Source organism: Conger conger, chromosome 7, assembly GCF_963514075.1.
Source record: "Conger conger chromosome 7, fConCon1.1, whole genome shotgun sequence".
Taxonomy (NCBI): Eukaryota; Metazoa; Chordata; class Actinopteri; order Anguilliformes; family Congridae; genus Conger; species Conger conger.
Window position 1 is genome coordinate 33,613,109 of NC_083766.1, and position 18,175 is coordinate 33,631,283.

The 18,175-nt window shown below is 39.5% G+C and overlaps 1 gene segment (V, D, J or C); it reads right to left on the reverse strand.

Annotated features, from left to right (window-relative positions):
• Positions 1-2,823: 2,823 nt before the first annotated feature.
• LOC133133836 (Ig heavy chain C region-like) lies at positions 2,824-15,748 on the reverse strand. The segment is given in 6 exon segments: positions 2,824-4,500; positions 6,104-6,175; positions 6,717-7,028; positions 7,260-7,604; positions 15,149-15,215; positions 15,647-15,748. Coding segments are annotated over 6 exon segments (924 nt in total).
• Between the last annotated feature and the right edge of the window lie 2,427 nt (positions 15,749-18,175).

Genomic DNA, 18,175 nt, shown 5'->3' on the forward strand with positions numbered 1-18,175 from the left:
GTAAACGTCACTTATTCCATGCATTTCATTGAAATAATTAAAACAATCTCAATATTATATGGTATATGAATGATACAAATAAAGGTAAAGTGTAACGGTAGGAATTAAAATAAAAATTAAACACGAAATACAATTTTGCATTGGTCCATCTTTGAAATTCTTTCGGAAGGAAAACGAAGATGAGAAAAATGTGAAATGAAATAATGTGCTTTTTTTCAGTGGTTTCGGATTTTTCAAGTACCCACAGATGTTTCTGACGGCTAGTCCGCCTTACAATGACTGCTATCGGCTTTCGGCGTTAGTCAAGAAAATGCACTTGAAGTAGCAGCGATGTGATGTTGTCTTTTGTGGTTATTTCTTATCGGCACAAATTAGCTCCAGCAGAAACATGATGGACCGAACATCGACCGAATTCCAGGTCAAAACATTAGGTTACACTCATATTCACTCATACATTTCATATTTTAAATATACAAATTCAAGTTATGGGATTACATTTTTTTCAAGTTTTTAAATTTAATAATGCAAATACAATGTAATACAATTTCAAGTTATGTCATTTAAATAAAATTTCTACTGGTAACCTACTAATTTAACCGGGTAGGCTTAAATTCAGCCAGAACATTGTTATCTTGCGATCTACCTCAACCCCTTGAAAAAAACCCTTGAAAAAAACCCAAATTCCGAGAGAAGATAAAAGTCAGTGTTCCAGAACTCTATTGCTTTAAGTTACCAATAGTGAATGTTACATCAGCATTAGGATGATCAGTTAAGAACAACAACTAATTCTGATGTTACACCTTAAAATGTTAAGTGTATTTTCCTGCTGTAAACCACAAATCCAAGATTGAATTTTTTCAAGTACATTTTCTGGTTTTGATATTATAACCTAACTTTAGTGAAAATTTCATCCATTTTAAAATAATTTTTTCACAAATCAGATTTCAAGATCATAATCACTCATAAGTGTTACTTTTAATTTTGGAATACCTTTCATTAGAAAAAAAATATACGTAAAAAAGGGGGGTCATTCTTTTAGCTAATACTGTCATGTCATGTTTCATGTTTAGTCATTGTCTTAGTTACGTTATTGTCATATGAGTGAGTGTGTGAGTGAATGGTGTGTGTGCCCTGCGATGGACTGGCGACCCGTCCAGGGTGTATTCCTGCCTTTCGCCCAATGTATGCTGGGATAGGCTCCAGCCCCCCTGCGACCCTATTCAGGATAAGCGGGTTCAGATAATGGATGGATGGATGGATGGATGGATGGATGTTTCATGTTTAGTCGCTGTTACAATTTTATTGTTAGTCTTGTCATGTCACATTATGTAGTTTATTCATGTCACAGTTGCGAACTTGTTATGTCATGATTTATGTTTGTTTCTTGTTATGTGGTTCTGTTCATTGTTTAGCATACACTTTTTTGTGTCTTTCTGCAAACCTTGCATTCCTGCTTTCTCTCTCTCCCTTTCTGTCACTCACACTTCCCTAAATTGTTTCAATTCCCCTTGTCTTCTTACTAATCTGATTGGGTAATACTAACATTCTAACCATGTGTTCATGTTACCTTACGTTTCTTGTGCATGTCATTTACTAATTTACTCACGCTAGGGCAGGATAGGTTAATTACTAACGATTACTAATTACCTTGTTAACTTGTCAATCCTCCACACCTGATTTCTCATGCTGCTCTCAAGCTAATTTTCTGCACCTGTCTACACCTGCATATAAGCTCAGTTCCATGTCTTGTCTTTGCAAAATTGTTGCCTCCTGTTTGTCAGTGCATCGATTTAGTGGTTTTGGCAAGCCATTGGCTACCTGTTATGAGCCAAGCCTGTTTATTGACCAGATTATTGACTTCTGTTTTGTTGAACATTGCCTGCCTGTATCACGACTTTGCCTGCTGTCTTTGTGCTTTTGCCCTGCGGAGCAGACTTTGGTCTTGACTCTTGCACCCTCATCGATCCTGAGCCTACCTACCCCCCACCTGTACTTCTGCCCCGCTGACAGCTTTCCTGGCTACCGGACTTTTTGCATGGTGTAACGATTACGAGACTGCCTTCTCCCTCGGTACTGTACTTTGGTTTTTGGCTGGATTTTACGTGTATGAACATTGCTTGTTTTGACTACGCTCACTGGACATTCCCTGAATAAAGTGCTGGTGAAGACCTGTAATTTCGGTTCCAGGGGCTCAAATCAATATGCCAAATCCCATTAAAGTCTGTGACGATGCGGCCCAAATGTGTGTTGAATGGGCTATAGGGCTTGAAATGAATATGGCTAGATCATTTCAACCAGAATTTTCACTAGCCAAAGCATTTTTAAGAGATATAGGACCATTTTGTCATTTATTAGTAATGGTAGCCATTACACTGAATAGGAAAATAATTTGTTTTACAGTACACATCTGCAGTGTAAATTCTTGAAATTGTTATGGTTTTTTTCATCACACCTTTTTTTCTTCAGTCTGTTGATACATCTTTTGGCCGTGACATCAGTTCTCAGTTGTTCTTTTACAGTCTGTTACTGATTCCAAATATCTGGTCTTTCCTGCACATGCAGATATGCAGACTTTCATATATACTTCCAGAGAATCCTCACACGAGTGCACACTTCACCAGACTTTGGCAGTGGGGAATGGTTGCTTAGCTGCACAAATGGGTCATCTTAAATGGAATGTGAACACAGTAGGTCACATGTGTGACAAGTACATATTTACAGCTGTATACAATAATCACCTGCATACAAGTGTTAGGGAAAAATGCCCTTTTTAACATTTCACAGGTGAGCATCCTCTGATGAAACAGATAACGATAGCTATGCTTGAATTAACTTTATTTATTTGCAAAGAAATGACAGAAAGTGAGAATGATTATCAGCTTTCTGATTTGAATCCGCATATTATACACACTTTTCCAGAAGGGGAGGCTTTAGCAAAACAAAAAGACATGAAGCTGGCCACTAACATTTATCAGTATTTTGTCATCTGAATACCCCTTGTTGACCATGCTATAAAATCAGAATGTGCTAGCTACCCCCTTCCAAAGAAGCAGAGACATTATGGTCAAAGGCTGTCTGCTGGGAGACAGAGAAAGACTCCAAGTAAGTACTTAATTCAGAAAGTGGTTAAAAAAGGTTATTTTTAACCCCATGATCATCGTCATGTTAACACACATTGTCAATTAAGAATCAATTAAGAAAATGACCCTTACACAAAGAAAACAAATTGTTTCCAAACCATAAAAATACTTCTTTAAATGCAAGACTGTTGCTTTCATAGGGCTCAAATCAATATGCCAAATCCCATTGAAGTCTGTGACGATGCGATCCGAAAGTGTGTTGAATTGACATGGAAAAGGCTATAGGGCTTGAAATGAATTTGGCTCGTTTGCTTATTTTGTTAGTCTTTAGTCTGCTGCTGTAACCTATCCACTTAGAGGTTTGACACGTTGTGTGTTAAGAGATGGTTCGAATCCCAGTGTAGCCACAATAAGATCCGCACAGCCGTTGGGCCCTTGAGCAAGGCCCTTAACCCTACATTGCTCCAGGGGAGGATTGTCTCCTGCTTATTCTAATCAAGTGTACGTCGCTCTGGATAAGAGTGTCTGCCAAATGCCAATAATGTCATGTAATTTAATGCATACCACTATTGTAATGCATGGCTATTTGCACTACTGTCACCTTCCTGTCAGCTTTGACGAGTCTGGCCCTTCTCCTCTGACCTCTCCCATTAACAACATGTTTCTGCTCTCAGAACTGCTGCTCACTGGATGTTTTTCTTACCATTCTTTGCAAACTCTAGAGACTGTGTGAAAATCCCAGGAGATGGGCATTTTCTGAGATACTCAATCCACCCTGTCTGGCACCAACAATCATTTCACGGTCAACTTAGATCACATTTCTTCCCCATTCTGATTTTATGAATTTACTTGCTGCCACATGATTGGGTGATTAAATATTTGCATTAGGTACAGATAGACCTAATAAAGTAATCACTGAGTGTATGTGTTAATTAAAAAATTCTCAAGAAATATTTTTAAATCTTGCACACAAAAAGGGTAAGATAAAATGAATTAGCATGATGTACAGTATGTAGGAGTGGAAGAGATTACATTGGTATGTAGCTTAAATAACGTTCTGGTGGTTGTTGCAGGCTGTAAATTAATCCAGCAGTTGGGATGAATACTAATCGTCAATACTGAGTAAACCAAGCTTGCCCATATAGTTGATTGCTTTTCCAAAGTTGAGACATGAGCTTGTTGACTCGTTAGAGAACACAAGGTCTTTGAGTCTAAAGTTAAAACACTATTTCTGTTCTTTTCTCTATTAACTTGAATGTTGAGAGTTAACAGAGAGCTGGGTATCCTCCGGCTGGATTTTTTTACAGCTGGACTGGCTGGTGGTTTCCTAGTGTGGAGTAAATCTCACTGGCTGTTGTTGAAGGTGATTCAGGAGAAGCACTATCAGTTGTTCTTTCTTGAGCAGAGTGACAAACCTTTTCTGAAAAACAAAAAGCATGTGGTGAGTCTGGACTTGGACAATGAACTAATATGAACTAATCACACAGTTCATGAACTAATATGTTACAAATGAAGGATATATTTTGAATGCAGTCAGGAATAAATAGTTCTGAAGTGAACTGATCTTCAAAAACAACATGAGATTGGAGAACACTAACCATTTTAAGAATAATATTTAGGACTTATTCCAATCACTTATTTTTCTACTCTTTTTTTCCCTTGCTCCTTTTTCTATTCCTAGCTCCACCCATTGGGATAGGCTAGAAAAAGAAGATATTTCAGTTTCCCTTCTTGCATCTAGAAAATTAGTTGGATCCACAGGTCGATCTTTTATATTTCATGCTTTCCTTGCTCAAAGGCAGGATTGGGAGTTCCTAAATTTTACTTCTACATTTACATTTACATTTTAGTCATTTGGCAGACACTTTTAATCCAAAGTTACTTACAAGTGCATAGGTTCTTAATAGGCTTCTTGAAAATTCTCCTCATGAATGCACTCAGCAAAACCATGAAAATGTTTATGAAAGTACACTACAATGAAATAACATTTTAGTAGAAAGTATGTTTAGTAGACCGTACATACTGTACAGTGCAGTCTGTAAGTATCTAGAGCTCTGTACTCTAGATTTGTCAGTCACCTTTAATTTGTGTGTATTTACATCCATATTATGCGATCTGTGTAGGAATTACATACCTTTTTATACTTAAATACTTGGATGTGTACCGAAGCATGTTATCTGCTGATTCAATCAAATGCCTGATTGGACGGAGTAGTTTGTTTGTTTGTGGGGTGGTCTGTAGCGTAGTGGTTAAGGTAAATGACTGGGACACGCAAGGTCGGTGGTTCTAATCCTGGTGTAGCCACAATAAGATCTGCACAGCCATTGGGCCCTTGAGCAAGGCCCTTAACCCTGCATTGCTCCAGAGGAGGATTGTCTCCTGCTTAGACTAATCAACTGCATGCCGCTCTGGATAAGAGCGCCTGCCAATAATGCAATGCAATGTAATGTTTTGGTAAGCCTATTGTTTTGTCTCAATCTCGGTTTTCTTTTTATTTCTCAGCCTTTTTTTATTTCTCAGTCAATGGTTTCCTTGACTTTCATTGATGCAACTCTGGTTCTCAGGTTAAGGACCAGTAACAGATTCCACAGGAAACTAAAAGCCTAGAATCAAGACTATACACTTTAACCTCAAATTGTTTGTTTAATTTCAGACCAGAAATTGTACTACTGTCCAAATACTTACAGACTGCAGAGTATTTTGAGGACACAGTAGTTTCAGACATGGCCACAGTCTGTTGTTAGTACACTAGAGTAATGGCTGCTGAAAATGGGACTTTGTAGCAATCATATGTAAATATTGAATGAATAAATAGTTATTTCAAACAGTAATAGTAATTTGTAACAACATGTGTGCATGTGTGTGTTGAGCAGTTTGGATACATTTTATTTCTGTATTGCTTTAAAATCCCAATATTGTCCTCAGTATATTTGACCTAACAGTTTTGCACAAAACAAGAATATACACACTTATATATCAGACATTAGCCACATGTGATATTTCAGAGAAAAAAATTAGCTTACTGATGGTAGGTCCAAAAACGATGATCAGTCCAACAAAGACTGTCCCACACACTATTGAAATTATATGCAGATCTGCAACAAGAGCAATGAAGAAAAGTTACATATTTATGCCAATTTTTACTTGAGATTAACTCCTTAACACAATCTTAAAAATAACAAATAAAATAGTTACTATTCTTGAACCCTTTTGACTACAGGAATAATCCTGGTCTCTTTTGAAAGATAACCCTTTGAGGTTAGTTTTCCAAGAGTCAGAATTACTCCAAATATTACTGAAACCATTACAGAAGCTCAAACGCAGTGAAAGAGTTTTTGGTTTTTTTCTCACTGAAAAGATTTTCTGTTTTTGACTGGATGCAGATTATTGTAGCTGTGGCTTGTGTGCTGAGAAACACAATGGAGCCAAGGCACAACACTGGACAAAACCCCTTTAAAATTTGAGGACAATATCACCAGAAATGAGCATTCTGAATAGTTTTTTTAATCTACGTATGTCTAGACAGTTTTCCAAAATGACATTTGCAGTCTCCAGAAGGACACATGGAAACTAATAATAATACTGTTTTAAACATGTTTTAAAGTGCTGCAGACTGAGTAATTGACTTGAACAGACCTTTGAGCATATGTCTCTTCTCTCTACTGAGAGATAGAGTATAGTTGAAAGTGATGGGCTGGCTGAGAGTGGAGTGGTTGACCCAGCAGGTGAACACCTCATCCTTAGCTTGCTCTGAAGACAGAGACAGGGACGTGTTGAGACTGAAGGTGCCGTCCATGTTGGCAGAGAGTGTGGGCGTGACATTGAGGTGCTGTCCGTCACGAAGCCACACCAGCTCTACTCTACCTGGGTAAAAGCTGTGGGCAACGCAGACTAACAGTGGGGGTCCACTGGACCCCTCCACCTGGGACACAGTCACAGTGGGACGGGCTGCATACAGGACAAGGCAGGGAGCAGGGAGTGGGTTAACCATGGCAGATCATATAATATTCAACACCACTGTAAGGTCTACCAGTGTGATTACATTAGTAGTACTGAATATACAATATGGTGAAAATAGCTTTAACAAATTATTCTGTGTTTTTTTAAGAATGATAAATGTAACTCCATTAAATCAATGACAAATAGGTAGTGGTTTCATTGAACATGATTTTTGCTTACCTGTTACACAAAGAGATGTGTTTTGCATTTTATTTTGTTGGGGCGGAAACATTTGAGACACTTCACAGGTGTATATATCAGAGTCATTTATCTGGAGCTGTTGTATACTTGCATATATTGCTTTTGTCTCATTATTCCACGATATATTGTAACGGGTACAATTTCCCATCCATTGATTGTTATTATAAGTTTTGGTGCAAACTTTTCTGTGTTTTGACCTCATCAAAGTTACAGAAACAGCTTCAATTTGATCGAAAGGGAGAGGACAGTCGATGTTGACTGGGTCCCCTCTTAGTCGTGTGAGCATATTGAGCTTCTCTGCTGAGCATGACATGGTCTTCCCAGCTGCAAAAGAAGAGGCCAGACTTGAGTAACCAGTCCAGGACTCATTTTTTATTATTTGATACAATCAACCTCAAGATGATTGTTACGACCGGCATTCAAGCAGTCACAACAAAACATGGAGACCAGACAAGGAAAATATATTTCAAGAGTTTTATTTTTCAATAGTTTCTGTCTGAATGCGTGTCAGAGTGAATCAGTTTAGGGGTGTTTGAGTGTGAGTGCAGGTGGAGTGTGGAAATCCAAAATAACAAAGGAAGACACAGCCAACAGCCAACAGCCAACAGCCAACAGCCAACAGCCAACAGCCAACAGCCAACAGCCAACAGCCAACAGCCAACAGCCAACAGCCAAAAGCTCAGCACGGAGTGAGAAATCACCTCCCCCCCAAGCCTCTGGGTGAAGCCATTTATCAGGCTCCTTTCAGCTGCAAACAGTCAGGAAAATTGATAACTCATTAAGCAATTATCCAATCAACGATGAGACCATTCCAAGGGAGGGAAAGCACGCAGCACTGCCACCTGCTGGATGACAGCAACAACCTCAACTGGGGAAGACCAGGTATGGTCGTTACATCCCCCTCCTCAAGAGAGGCCCCCCTCCCTGGCACCAAACCCAAAGATTAACAAGGCACCAGTTCATACCATAAACCCCTGCAACACAATACAGAGCATACCTAAGCTAGCATGCACTTAAATTAAACCAACAGACTAGATGGGAGCTCTAGAGAGTGCATCCGAAAACAAAGACAGGTGCGACTTAATTACTTCAATAATGTCCGAACGCTGAGCAGGAAATAAGTGACTCAACTGAGAACTAAGGGTCTGCAACATTTCTGAATTATTCAACCGACCTCTGGGGGCATTTGGAAATCCTCCTCTACAGCAGACTCGAGCACCCCATTTCCAACTTCCTGGTCAGAAAGAGACAGTTGTGAGCACAGATTTACATTCAACATCCTCCCCATCCTTCTTCACTGCCCCCATAGGAGGAGAATAATAGGGTTTTAAAAGATTAATGTGGCAAAACTGCACTCTCTTTTTCCTATCAGGGGTCTGAATCAGATAGTTTTTATCAGTAAGGCGTTTTTCCACCAAGTAAGGACCACTAAACTTTGCCTTAAAGGGAGATCCCAAAACAGGCACGAGCGCCAAAACTTGATCCCCCGGCCGAAACTGGCGGTTTTCAGCGTGGCGATCGAATAAACGCTTCATTTTGTCTTGAGACAGTCAGGTTTTTCTGAGCCATGATACAGGCTCGATAAAGCCTCAGCTTGAAACCACTCATAGTCAAGCACATTCGGGGAAGGGTCAGCCGTTTTCCAACTATCAGCCAACACGAACTGTGTGACCAAAGACCAGTTCATTTGGAGAAAAGCCTGTGCTTTCTTGGGCGACTTCCCTAATTGCCAAGAGCAACCATGGTAACCCCTCTTCCCAGTCAATTGCCAACTCTACACAATAGGCCCGCAACATAGATTTTAAAGTTTGATGAAATCTTTCCAAGGACCCCTGACTGTCAGGATGGTAAGCTGACGAGATGTTATGTTTGATGTTTAAAAGTTTCAAAACATAAGCAAATGTACCAGACATAAAGTTAGTACCCTGATCACTTTGGACAATCTCAGGAATCCCAAATATAGAAATGAAATTATTTAAGGCTCGCAACACTGGCTTTGTTCTGATAGAGCGTAGGGGATAAACCATTGGATAATGGGTACTTTGACACACAGTCAACAAATACTTATTACCACGACAAGATGGAGGAAGAGGGCCTACACAGTCCACTAGGAGATGCATGAATGGCTTTTCCACTACTGGAATAGGGTACAGTGGAGCTGGACGTATTTTATGAGCAGACTTCCCTGCCAACTGGCAAACATGACACGTTTTACAAAACGCAGCAAAGTCTCTCTTTAATCGCGGCCAGAAAAAATTCCGTAAGATGCGGTTGTACGTTTTTTTCACACCCAAATGGCCAGCAATGTTCTCATGTGAGGTCCCCAGCACCATTTCTCTGAACGTTTTGGGGATTACAATTTGATCAATGACTTCCTCTTTCAAGACACCTAAATGAAAGGCCCACCTTCTGATTAACAAGCCGTTTTTTAAATAATATCCCAAAGGTGCACTCTCTAACTCAGCCTCCGGACAGACCATGCTGAACAATGGTTTTAAGGTACCATCACTCTTTTGCTCAGTTATGACCTCCTCTCTGGAAACAGATGTCAGTGGCTCGGAAAACTTAACCTCCTCAGCTTTTAGCGGGGTAGGAGAAGAAACATCTGTGGTATTGAGCCATGAGGGTGAGTAGTGCTTTGCCTGGGCAGTACTAAGCTCCACTCTTGACTCTAGCTGGGTGCGGTCTCGAGCCATAGCGCGTGTCACTGCACAGGCAGGAAACACTGAAGGGTGTTGTTTAGCGAGTTCATCTAACTCCCCAGAAGAAACTGGATCCAGTATAACCACCACAGGTTCAACATTTTTCCAGACCTTACCACCAGCTAGATCATTGCCAAGAATAACTTCCACTCCTTCCACCAGCAAGGAGGGACGGACAGCAACCACCACATCGTCCCGCACCAGATCAGAGTCCAAATGAATCCTGTGCAGAGGTACACTCCTGGGATTTAGACCAATACCACAAACCAGGACATTCTCCCCAGTAGCAGAGGACTCAGAAAAGGGCAACAGATGACAAAGAATTAAAGTTTGAGTAGCACCAGTGTCTCTTAACACACGCACAGGTTTTTTACTGAGATCACCTACAAATGAAACATAGCCATCAGAAATAAAAGGGCTATACTCTGCTTCCAAGATTTCTGCATTGGAAAGTTCTTTTTTTTTTTGACAACCCCACATGAGAGGCAGCTGTTGCAAGTGAACGTTCAGAGACAGCTAAAGCCATTGGCTTTGTGTGCACAGCGGAAGTAGGCTTCTGACTTATGGAAATAGGACACTCGTTTCGCCAGTGACCCTTATTACCACAAGCATCGCATACACGGGTAGGAACACATTTACCATCTGTACCAGGAACAGACCTGATTACAGGGGCAGAAGTACTCCCACCAGAGTGAGAACGAGGTGGGGAGAAATCACACCCCCCAGGGCGAAAAGGGAAAGTTTTTCGCTGCTCAAAACGCTGAGATCGGAGAGCAGAGTGATTGTTTTTATGGGTACGAACATAATCAGCCAATACAGCGGCCGAGGCAGCAGTACTCGGGCCACGTTCACTGATGTAAGTAGCCACAGACTCAGAAATAGAATTTTTGAACTGCTCCAGAATGATCAATTCACTGAGTTATTCAAATGTTAAAACATCGTAAGATTTACACCACCGGGTAAAGTGATTTGTTAACTCTCTGACAAAGTCTACATGCGTTTGCTGATCAGCACGTTTCCATTTCCTGAATCTCTGCCTATAACTTTCTGATACAAGCTCATAGACTTTTAACACCGCATCTTTCACCTCTTTATAAGACGAGACATTACTATCCAATGCAGTTAATGCCTCTTGAGCCTTCCCAATGAACACACTGCAGCAGCAAGATTTGGTCAGTCTCCTCCCATTTTCTGGATTTAGCCACTCTTTCAAATAACTGAAAAAATGTTTCCGGATCCCTTTCATTGAATTTTGGAACTAATCGCAAATTATGCGTTATGTTGCTCTTCTCTTGACCAGGCGCTCCAGTAAAACTTTCATTGAGCATTGACCGTTCACTAGCAGGTAATGAGAACTGCCACTCATGAAATCTTGCCAAATCTTTGTTTCTCTCGTTCAAGGACCAACTTGTCCCCCTCTAACTACACTCGTAATTTCTCTTTTTCCAATTCCAACTCCAATTGACGTTCTTTCCTTTTTTCTTTTTCCAACTCCAACCTCAGCCAATTTTATTTGCAATGCAGCATCCACATCCACCATCTTTCCCAACAATCCTTTATCTACAGCAATTTGACACAATAATATTCGGAGTGCAGAGACCCTAAGTTTTCCTACCCACGACACACCCCAAAATTCTGCGAGTAACAATTCAATTCTTTCCAATAAATGGAAACTGGTTATAGAAGGACAAAGTAAAAATTCATTTACTTTTGGATCCTTATGCACTATTTTAGGTGGCAACCTCGGCACGAAAGAACAAACTTTACATCCCAGACAACCCTTTTATCTCACAGTGCAACCTGCGACACAGTCAAGTTGCGACTCCACAATACACACATGTACGGCTTTTGAGTCTCCAAAGCTATTCCCATTTTCCCACACAATATACCTACAGCTCCCCCCCCGTGGTTTACGGCGGGACTTTTAATCCACAAGCTCGATAGTGACCAAAACAGGCCAGTGGATAGCCTGCCAGGAGCACCACGATTAGGGCACCCAAGCAATGCTTCAACCGACCCCACGAAACAAAACAAACACGCTGTCGCTATCCTAATAGGGAATATCTTACGCAAAACACACAAAAAGCCAATGTTTGTATATTGGTATATATAAGGTACCACTTACTGTGAGCAGGCTGGTTGTGCAGGGGTTGATAACAATAGGAAGCCTTCCTATTGAAGATAACTGAACGATTTTCCTGACAGTCTGCCAGCACCTCAACAGGGCGTAAAACACGAAGATCCTTTGTGGATATCACCAATAGGAATGATCAGACAAATAGTTGTCTATTAAACCAATCCCACCGCTGCCACCATTTTGTTACGACCGGCATTCAAGCAGTCAATCAATACTTCAATACTTGTGTTTCTGTCTGAATGCGTGTCAGAGTGAATCAGTTTAGAGGTGTTTGAATGTGAGTGCAGGTGGTGTGGAAATCCAAAATAACAAAGGAAGACCAAGTCAGCCAACAGCCCAGCACGGAGTGAGAAATCACCTCCCCCCCCCAAGCCTCTGGGTGAAGCCATTTATCAGGCTCCTTTCAGGTGCAAACAGTCAGGAAAATTGGTAACTCATTAAGCAATTATCCAATCAACGATGAGACCATTCCAAGGGCGGGAAAGCACACAGCACTGCCACCTGCTGGATGACAGCAACAACCTCAGCTGGGGAAGACCAGGCATCGTCATCACATGATCCTTGAATACATGCGACTAGTTCAGCAGTTGCAAATATGGTTAGATCACAAATGTGTACATAAGTTGGCAGGACCAAGTCTACAACCATTAGTGATGCATATTCTGTTATGTACCACTCTGAGAACCCAAACGCAGTCCACAGGATAATCCAAAAATCGTGTTTAATAGTCCGTAGCCAAGAGATCCAATACGAAGACAAAAACAGAAGGCAAAAGAGTTGAAAACTGGCGAGGGGGTCAAAAATCCAGAAAATCAAAAGGCTAAAGTACAAGAGGATGAAGGCAAGAATCAAAACCAGAAAACAAAGCAGAATGTCAAAAACCAGAAAGGCAAACAAAACAAAAGGGCAAGGCAGGCTCGGAAATCAAGAGGCAAAGGCGTGTCTATCTAGAATCTCAAGAGTTAGGCTTACAAGGTATTCGGCACTAAAACTGATCAACGTTCTGACAAAGAACAATGCAGAGACTGAGGTTTAAATACATGAGGGAAGGTGACAATCTAGGCGGGGCTGGGAAAAAGGTGGGCTAAACAAATAGACAACAGGTGGGGAAACATAATAGGGTAATAACATAATAACGGGAGGGAGACGAAAACACGGACTGGATGCACGTAACAAAACATGTAAAACATACGGCTCCGGATTAGGGAGTAGACATTTGCATAGTTTGAAGACGTAGTGATAGTTAGAGACAGGTGCGAACACTTCGCTGAAACTAAACGAGTAATCAGCGATAGCAAAGGGGGCGGAGTTACAGAACAGTGCATAAATACTAAGAGATTGCGTTAGTGAGTTAGTTACGTGAATATTTCTAAATTACCCAATAAAAGTGATTGTTAGTTAGTTAGTTAGACAGACAGTAAGTGTATTAATCGGATTAGTACTGTACAAAACCTAGATTAGTAGTAGTTAGTAAGAATCGTACAACATTTAACTACCAAGAAAAAGCAGGAAGTAAGAATCACGAGTTTTAGAAGAAATGTTGAAAACCCGAAAACTACTGTAACCACCCAAATAGTGGGACACTCAGACAGGGGAGTGACTAGACTGGTAAACATTCAGACGCAGACATAACAGGGGATGACAAATGAGAACTGTAATGGAAAACATTAACCAATTTCAAAAATGAATAAATAACAAGAATAAACATAAATACACACAGGACAAATACAGGAACATTACATATTCCCTGACCTATTTGAACTATGAATTTCACTCGATGGCTCTGTGCCATAGAGCTAAAAAAAGACTTATTCTTTTGTGGAAGCCATGAACCCTCATTATTAACTTGTCTAATGCAAATGATCTGCATGTAATCTGCACATGGCTGGTCTTAAAGAAAAGATGGCCATTAAATAATTAATCGCTGATTTAGCAAATTGTGTTATTAATAGTAAAATGTATGCATTTTGAATTAAATCTTTTAAATAAATATTTAGAAGGCTGCCTCAGAATGTGATTGGTGTGGAGACTATCATGTTATAGCTGAGACCACACTAGAGTAGGTCTGTATTTTTGACACTGTGGTTTTTGTGTTAAGCAATACAGTACATGGTGCACAAACACAATTCTCAAGAGAGAGGGGGAGGGATAAAAAACAAAGAGGAGATAAAATTATTATGCTATTAAGAACCACAAGTAATTCAATACTCAGTGAGCACTTTATTAGGTATTTATTAGACTTTTACCGCTGTAGCCTATCCACTTAGAGTTATGATGCGTTGTGTGTTCAGAGATGCTTTTCTGCATCTGCACGATTGTTGTAATGTGTGGTTATTGTTCTCATGAACAAGGCATTTCTGTCTGCAGAATCGTGTGAATAAGTAGGTGGGTGAATAAGTGCTCTATAAGTGTATTTTAACAATTTTAAAGGACTGATATGTGCAAATTTTGGTCATATTTATCAATTTTCATTATTACAGTATTGTCACATCTGACCTATTCTGAAAATTTAATCGTGAAATAGCATGTGTCATAGACGATGTCCTGGTGCTAACTCAGTTTTAGTGGATTTTGATGGGTTATTATTATTCTATTATTTAGTTTTTAGACCTTATCTCAATACCCAGATGCAATTGTCTGTATGTCATTAGAATGAGGTTCTAAGACAATTTAGCCTTAATTTGATAAGTATATCAAATTAAACATCAAATGTGTCATGTGAATGTGTGTATAATATGCATCAAAATTGTGAAATGACCTCACAGATCACATATTGACACACTCTAGAAGTTTCATATATAAATGTGGTCTTTGATGTTTTTTGTTGTCTGCATTACAGTAGAAAAGAGTAAATTTCAGGTTTACAAACATTTCATAAAGAAACATTTGACAGTACATTTTTGATATTTAGAATCTTTTCATTACATTATGCTTGAAACCATCTTTGCTTTACAGAATTTTCTACATGTGCCTAAGACTTTTGCACAGTACATTAAAAGTAAAAATCATGAAAAGCGCTTTAGAAGTACCTGCAAGCATTCCAAGGACAGCCGTCATTAAACCCTTTAAAATCCAGGTCAGACATGGTCTTTTGGTCTGTGGCGAAATAGGAAAAAAACAATGGATTAGGAAAGGAGCCAATAAAGATGATAATATAATGCCTCTTTATTCAAATGATCTATGCCTATGTCTGAAATTAAAGACCTCAGCTGCGAAGTCAGTGTCATTATGATTGACCATCAAATACAACTACGCAAACCATATTACAATTATAAATATAGTTGTCTGACATAGTAGCGCAACTGAAACAACAATAAAAATTGCCCTGCAAAGGAAAGTCTCGTCTTTGCATGCATTGTATGCCTGCCAGTGTTCTTGTACTACATTTTGTTGTGCTATGCTGGCATTTAAGCTAACATGACTACATGCAAAGCTATTTTCTGAAAAACAAGCAGCTTTCTAGAGTTTTCGACAGAAATATTTTGTAGTCTGAGTTAAATAACAGTTCAAATATACACAATACTCACTTCCCCCATTCTACTGAACAGAGTAAATCAACTCCACAAACTGCATGTAATGACCTTCCTTTTTACTCAGACTGAAGGTGTCAGCCCTGCTGAAGGTGTCAGCCCTTTCTGTGGAACTTGTCATGTGGTCAGAGTTTCCTCTCAGAAACAGCAGCTCGGGGAAGAAGTTGATTCAATGCCTGCAACAAAAACTGTGCAACACTCCTTTTTTCTTAAACATTCATATCTTTTTTTGTGCTTTTCTTTGAAAGAATCTTAGTATGCTATTTTATAAATGCACTTTGTCTCCATTGATTTATTTGTTTATTTCCTGACACCCCCACCGCTCTAGCTTGCATCTGGCTGATCCCCCAAGCCACATTTCTCATGAAGTCACCAAGAAGATAATGTGTGGAATGCAATGCAAAATGTTCTTGCCTGAGAAAAGTCAAGCTATTGAAATGATATTTGGTGGTTTTGGTTTGTCAGTTGGTGTCGCTCTGGTACTGACTGTCATGAGTTACATCCCTACAGCACAAGATGGTGCATAATCAGGCCGCACCCAGATAGGTCTACACAGTACAATCCTCAGTGCTGTACCTAATAATAGGGACTGTGTTGTTGAAATTATATATTCATGTGATTATTATATTATTAATTGCTTATCTTATTATTAGTTGCTTATACTGGAGTGATCCAGATCATACATAATTGTTAAAGTACCATAACTTGCTTTGTGCTAATTAATATTATTTTCTGTAACTGTGAGTGGAGATGTTTCTCCCTGTCTGAACCATGGGCCTCCAAGGCCACGGCCATTAACTGTGTGTTCTGGATTATCTTGTCTTGGTGCCTGAGAGCCTGCAGAACCAAAAACATAAGACCTCATTACGGAACCTACCATGGGGATTATCTTCCTGGAAATAGGGAGTTAAAACAAGAGAAGATAGATTTCTCAGACGCGCAGTTAATTGCACAGGCCCCTGCGTATACATCATGCTGGAATGTTATGAGAACATGTATCTGCATAGACAGTACCTTGAAGGAGGGAGATATGAATAAACAATCTGTAGTAAGGAGAAGAGTGGTGGATTGTCTTTGAATATTGATCAATGGGAATATTAATATTCAAAGGGGGCGTACATTTGTTGCGCTCTGCACATACATATATCCAGACAAAGGAGAAAAACCTTTGTCCTTGTTTTTGCATGTAACTTGGACCCTATGCGCAGAGTAAAGATTGGATTTTATTTACTGTCTCTGTCTCTGAGTGTTTTCTTACAGGAATAAATTAAAATTCCCACCACTGTGTGCACTCTGATAAGTTGTGTGAGTTAAAATCATGCTCTCAGACAATTTTACACCCCCCATTTTGCTGAATTGGGAAGGTTTCTCCCTTCATACTGTATAAGAGCAGGTCATCTGGTCAAACATGAGCCTGTGCCATCCTCTCATAATAGACCAACTGTGCAGTGAAAAGAAAAGTGGCTTTTTTGCATGTTGTCCTGAGCTCTGTATAATAAAAATATATTACAGTGAAGGAAAAAGATATGACAAATTAGGAGGTTGATATGACAAATTAGGAGAGAAAAGGAATCAACATATTTTTGTATGAGTAAATTGTGCTGCAATAGCATGGCACAGACAGAATAAACTTGATGAATTGTGAAAATATTTGGAAAAGAGAAATAGTGGGTGATTTAACGAACAGCTATTGTCAGCAATAAAGTAAATAGTATTGGATTTTGTTTTTCGCACATTTTTAAAGACAATAAATACGTATGAACCTTATGAAAGCATAACATATGAAAACATTAAGGGTGAGATGCTATCTTCACAGGTGAAAATGTTAGCTGAAACTGTTATCATTCATCAAAGATTGTTTCATCGTTAACATTTTGTACAGACAGCACCTATATCCAAAAAAAATTTCATGTTACGGTACCAGAAGGAAAATAGCAAATCATAGATCTATGAACAAATTAAAAAGGACAGCTATGATCATACAGACAAAACCCACAATAACAGAAATAATTCACTTTTATGACATCATAGGCTCCATAATAATAATATCACTTATATACTTTTAATTTCACTGCTGTCATCTCGTATAGAGCTTGTTCATTCATGCAACAGAAATGTACACTCTGATCACTTTATTAGGTAGATCTGCACACCAGTTAATGCAAATATTTAATCAGCCAATCATGTTGCAGCGACTAAATGCATGGTCAAGAGGTTCAGACCAAATGTCAGAACGTTGAAGAAAAGTGAGTTTGACTGTGGAATGATTATTGGTGCCAGACAGGGTGGTTTGAGTATCTCAGCTAAAACAGCTAATCTCCGGGGGCATGTCACAACATACAATATGTCACTCCACATTGTCTTTTCATATCTTAATCAAGTTATTTTATTCCAGCTGTCAGGGGTTTTCATGACATGGATTGAAATTGTCAGGAACTGGGTGGTGTCTACCGGTCAGCAAAGCCTTGTGCCCAGCTTGCACATCAGCTGGGGAAAGAAACATACTAGTGTAAGCCCCACGCTGAC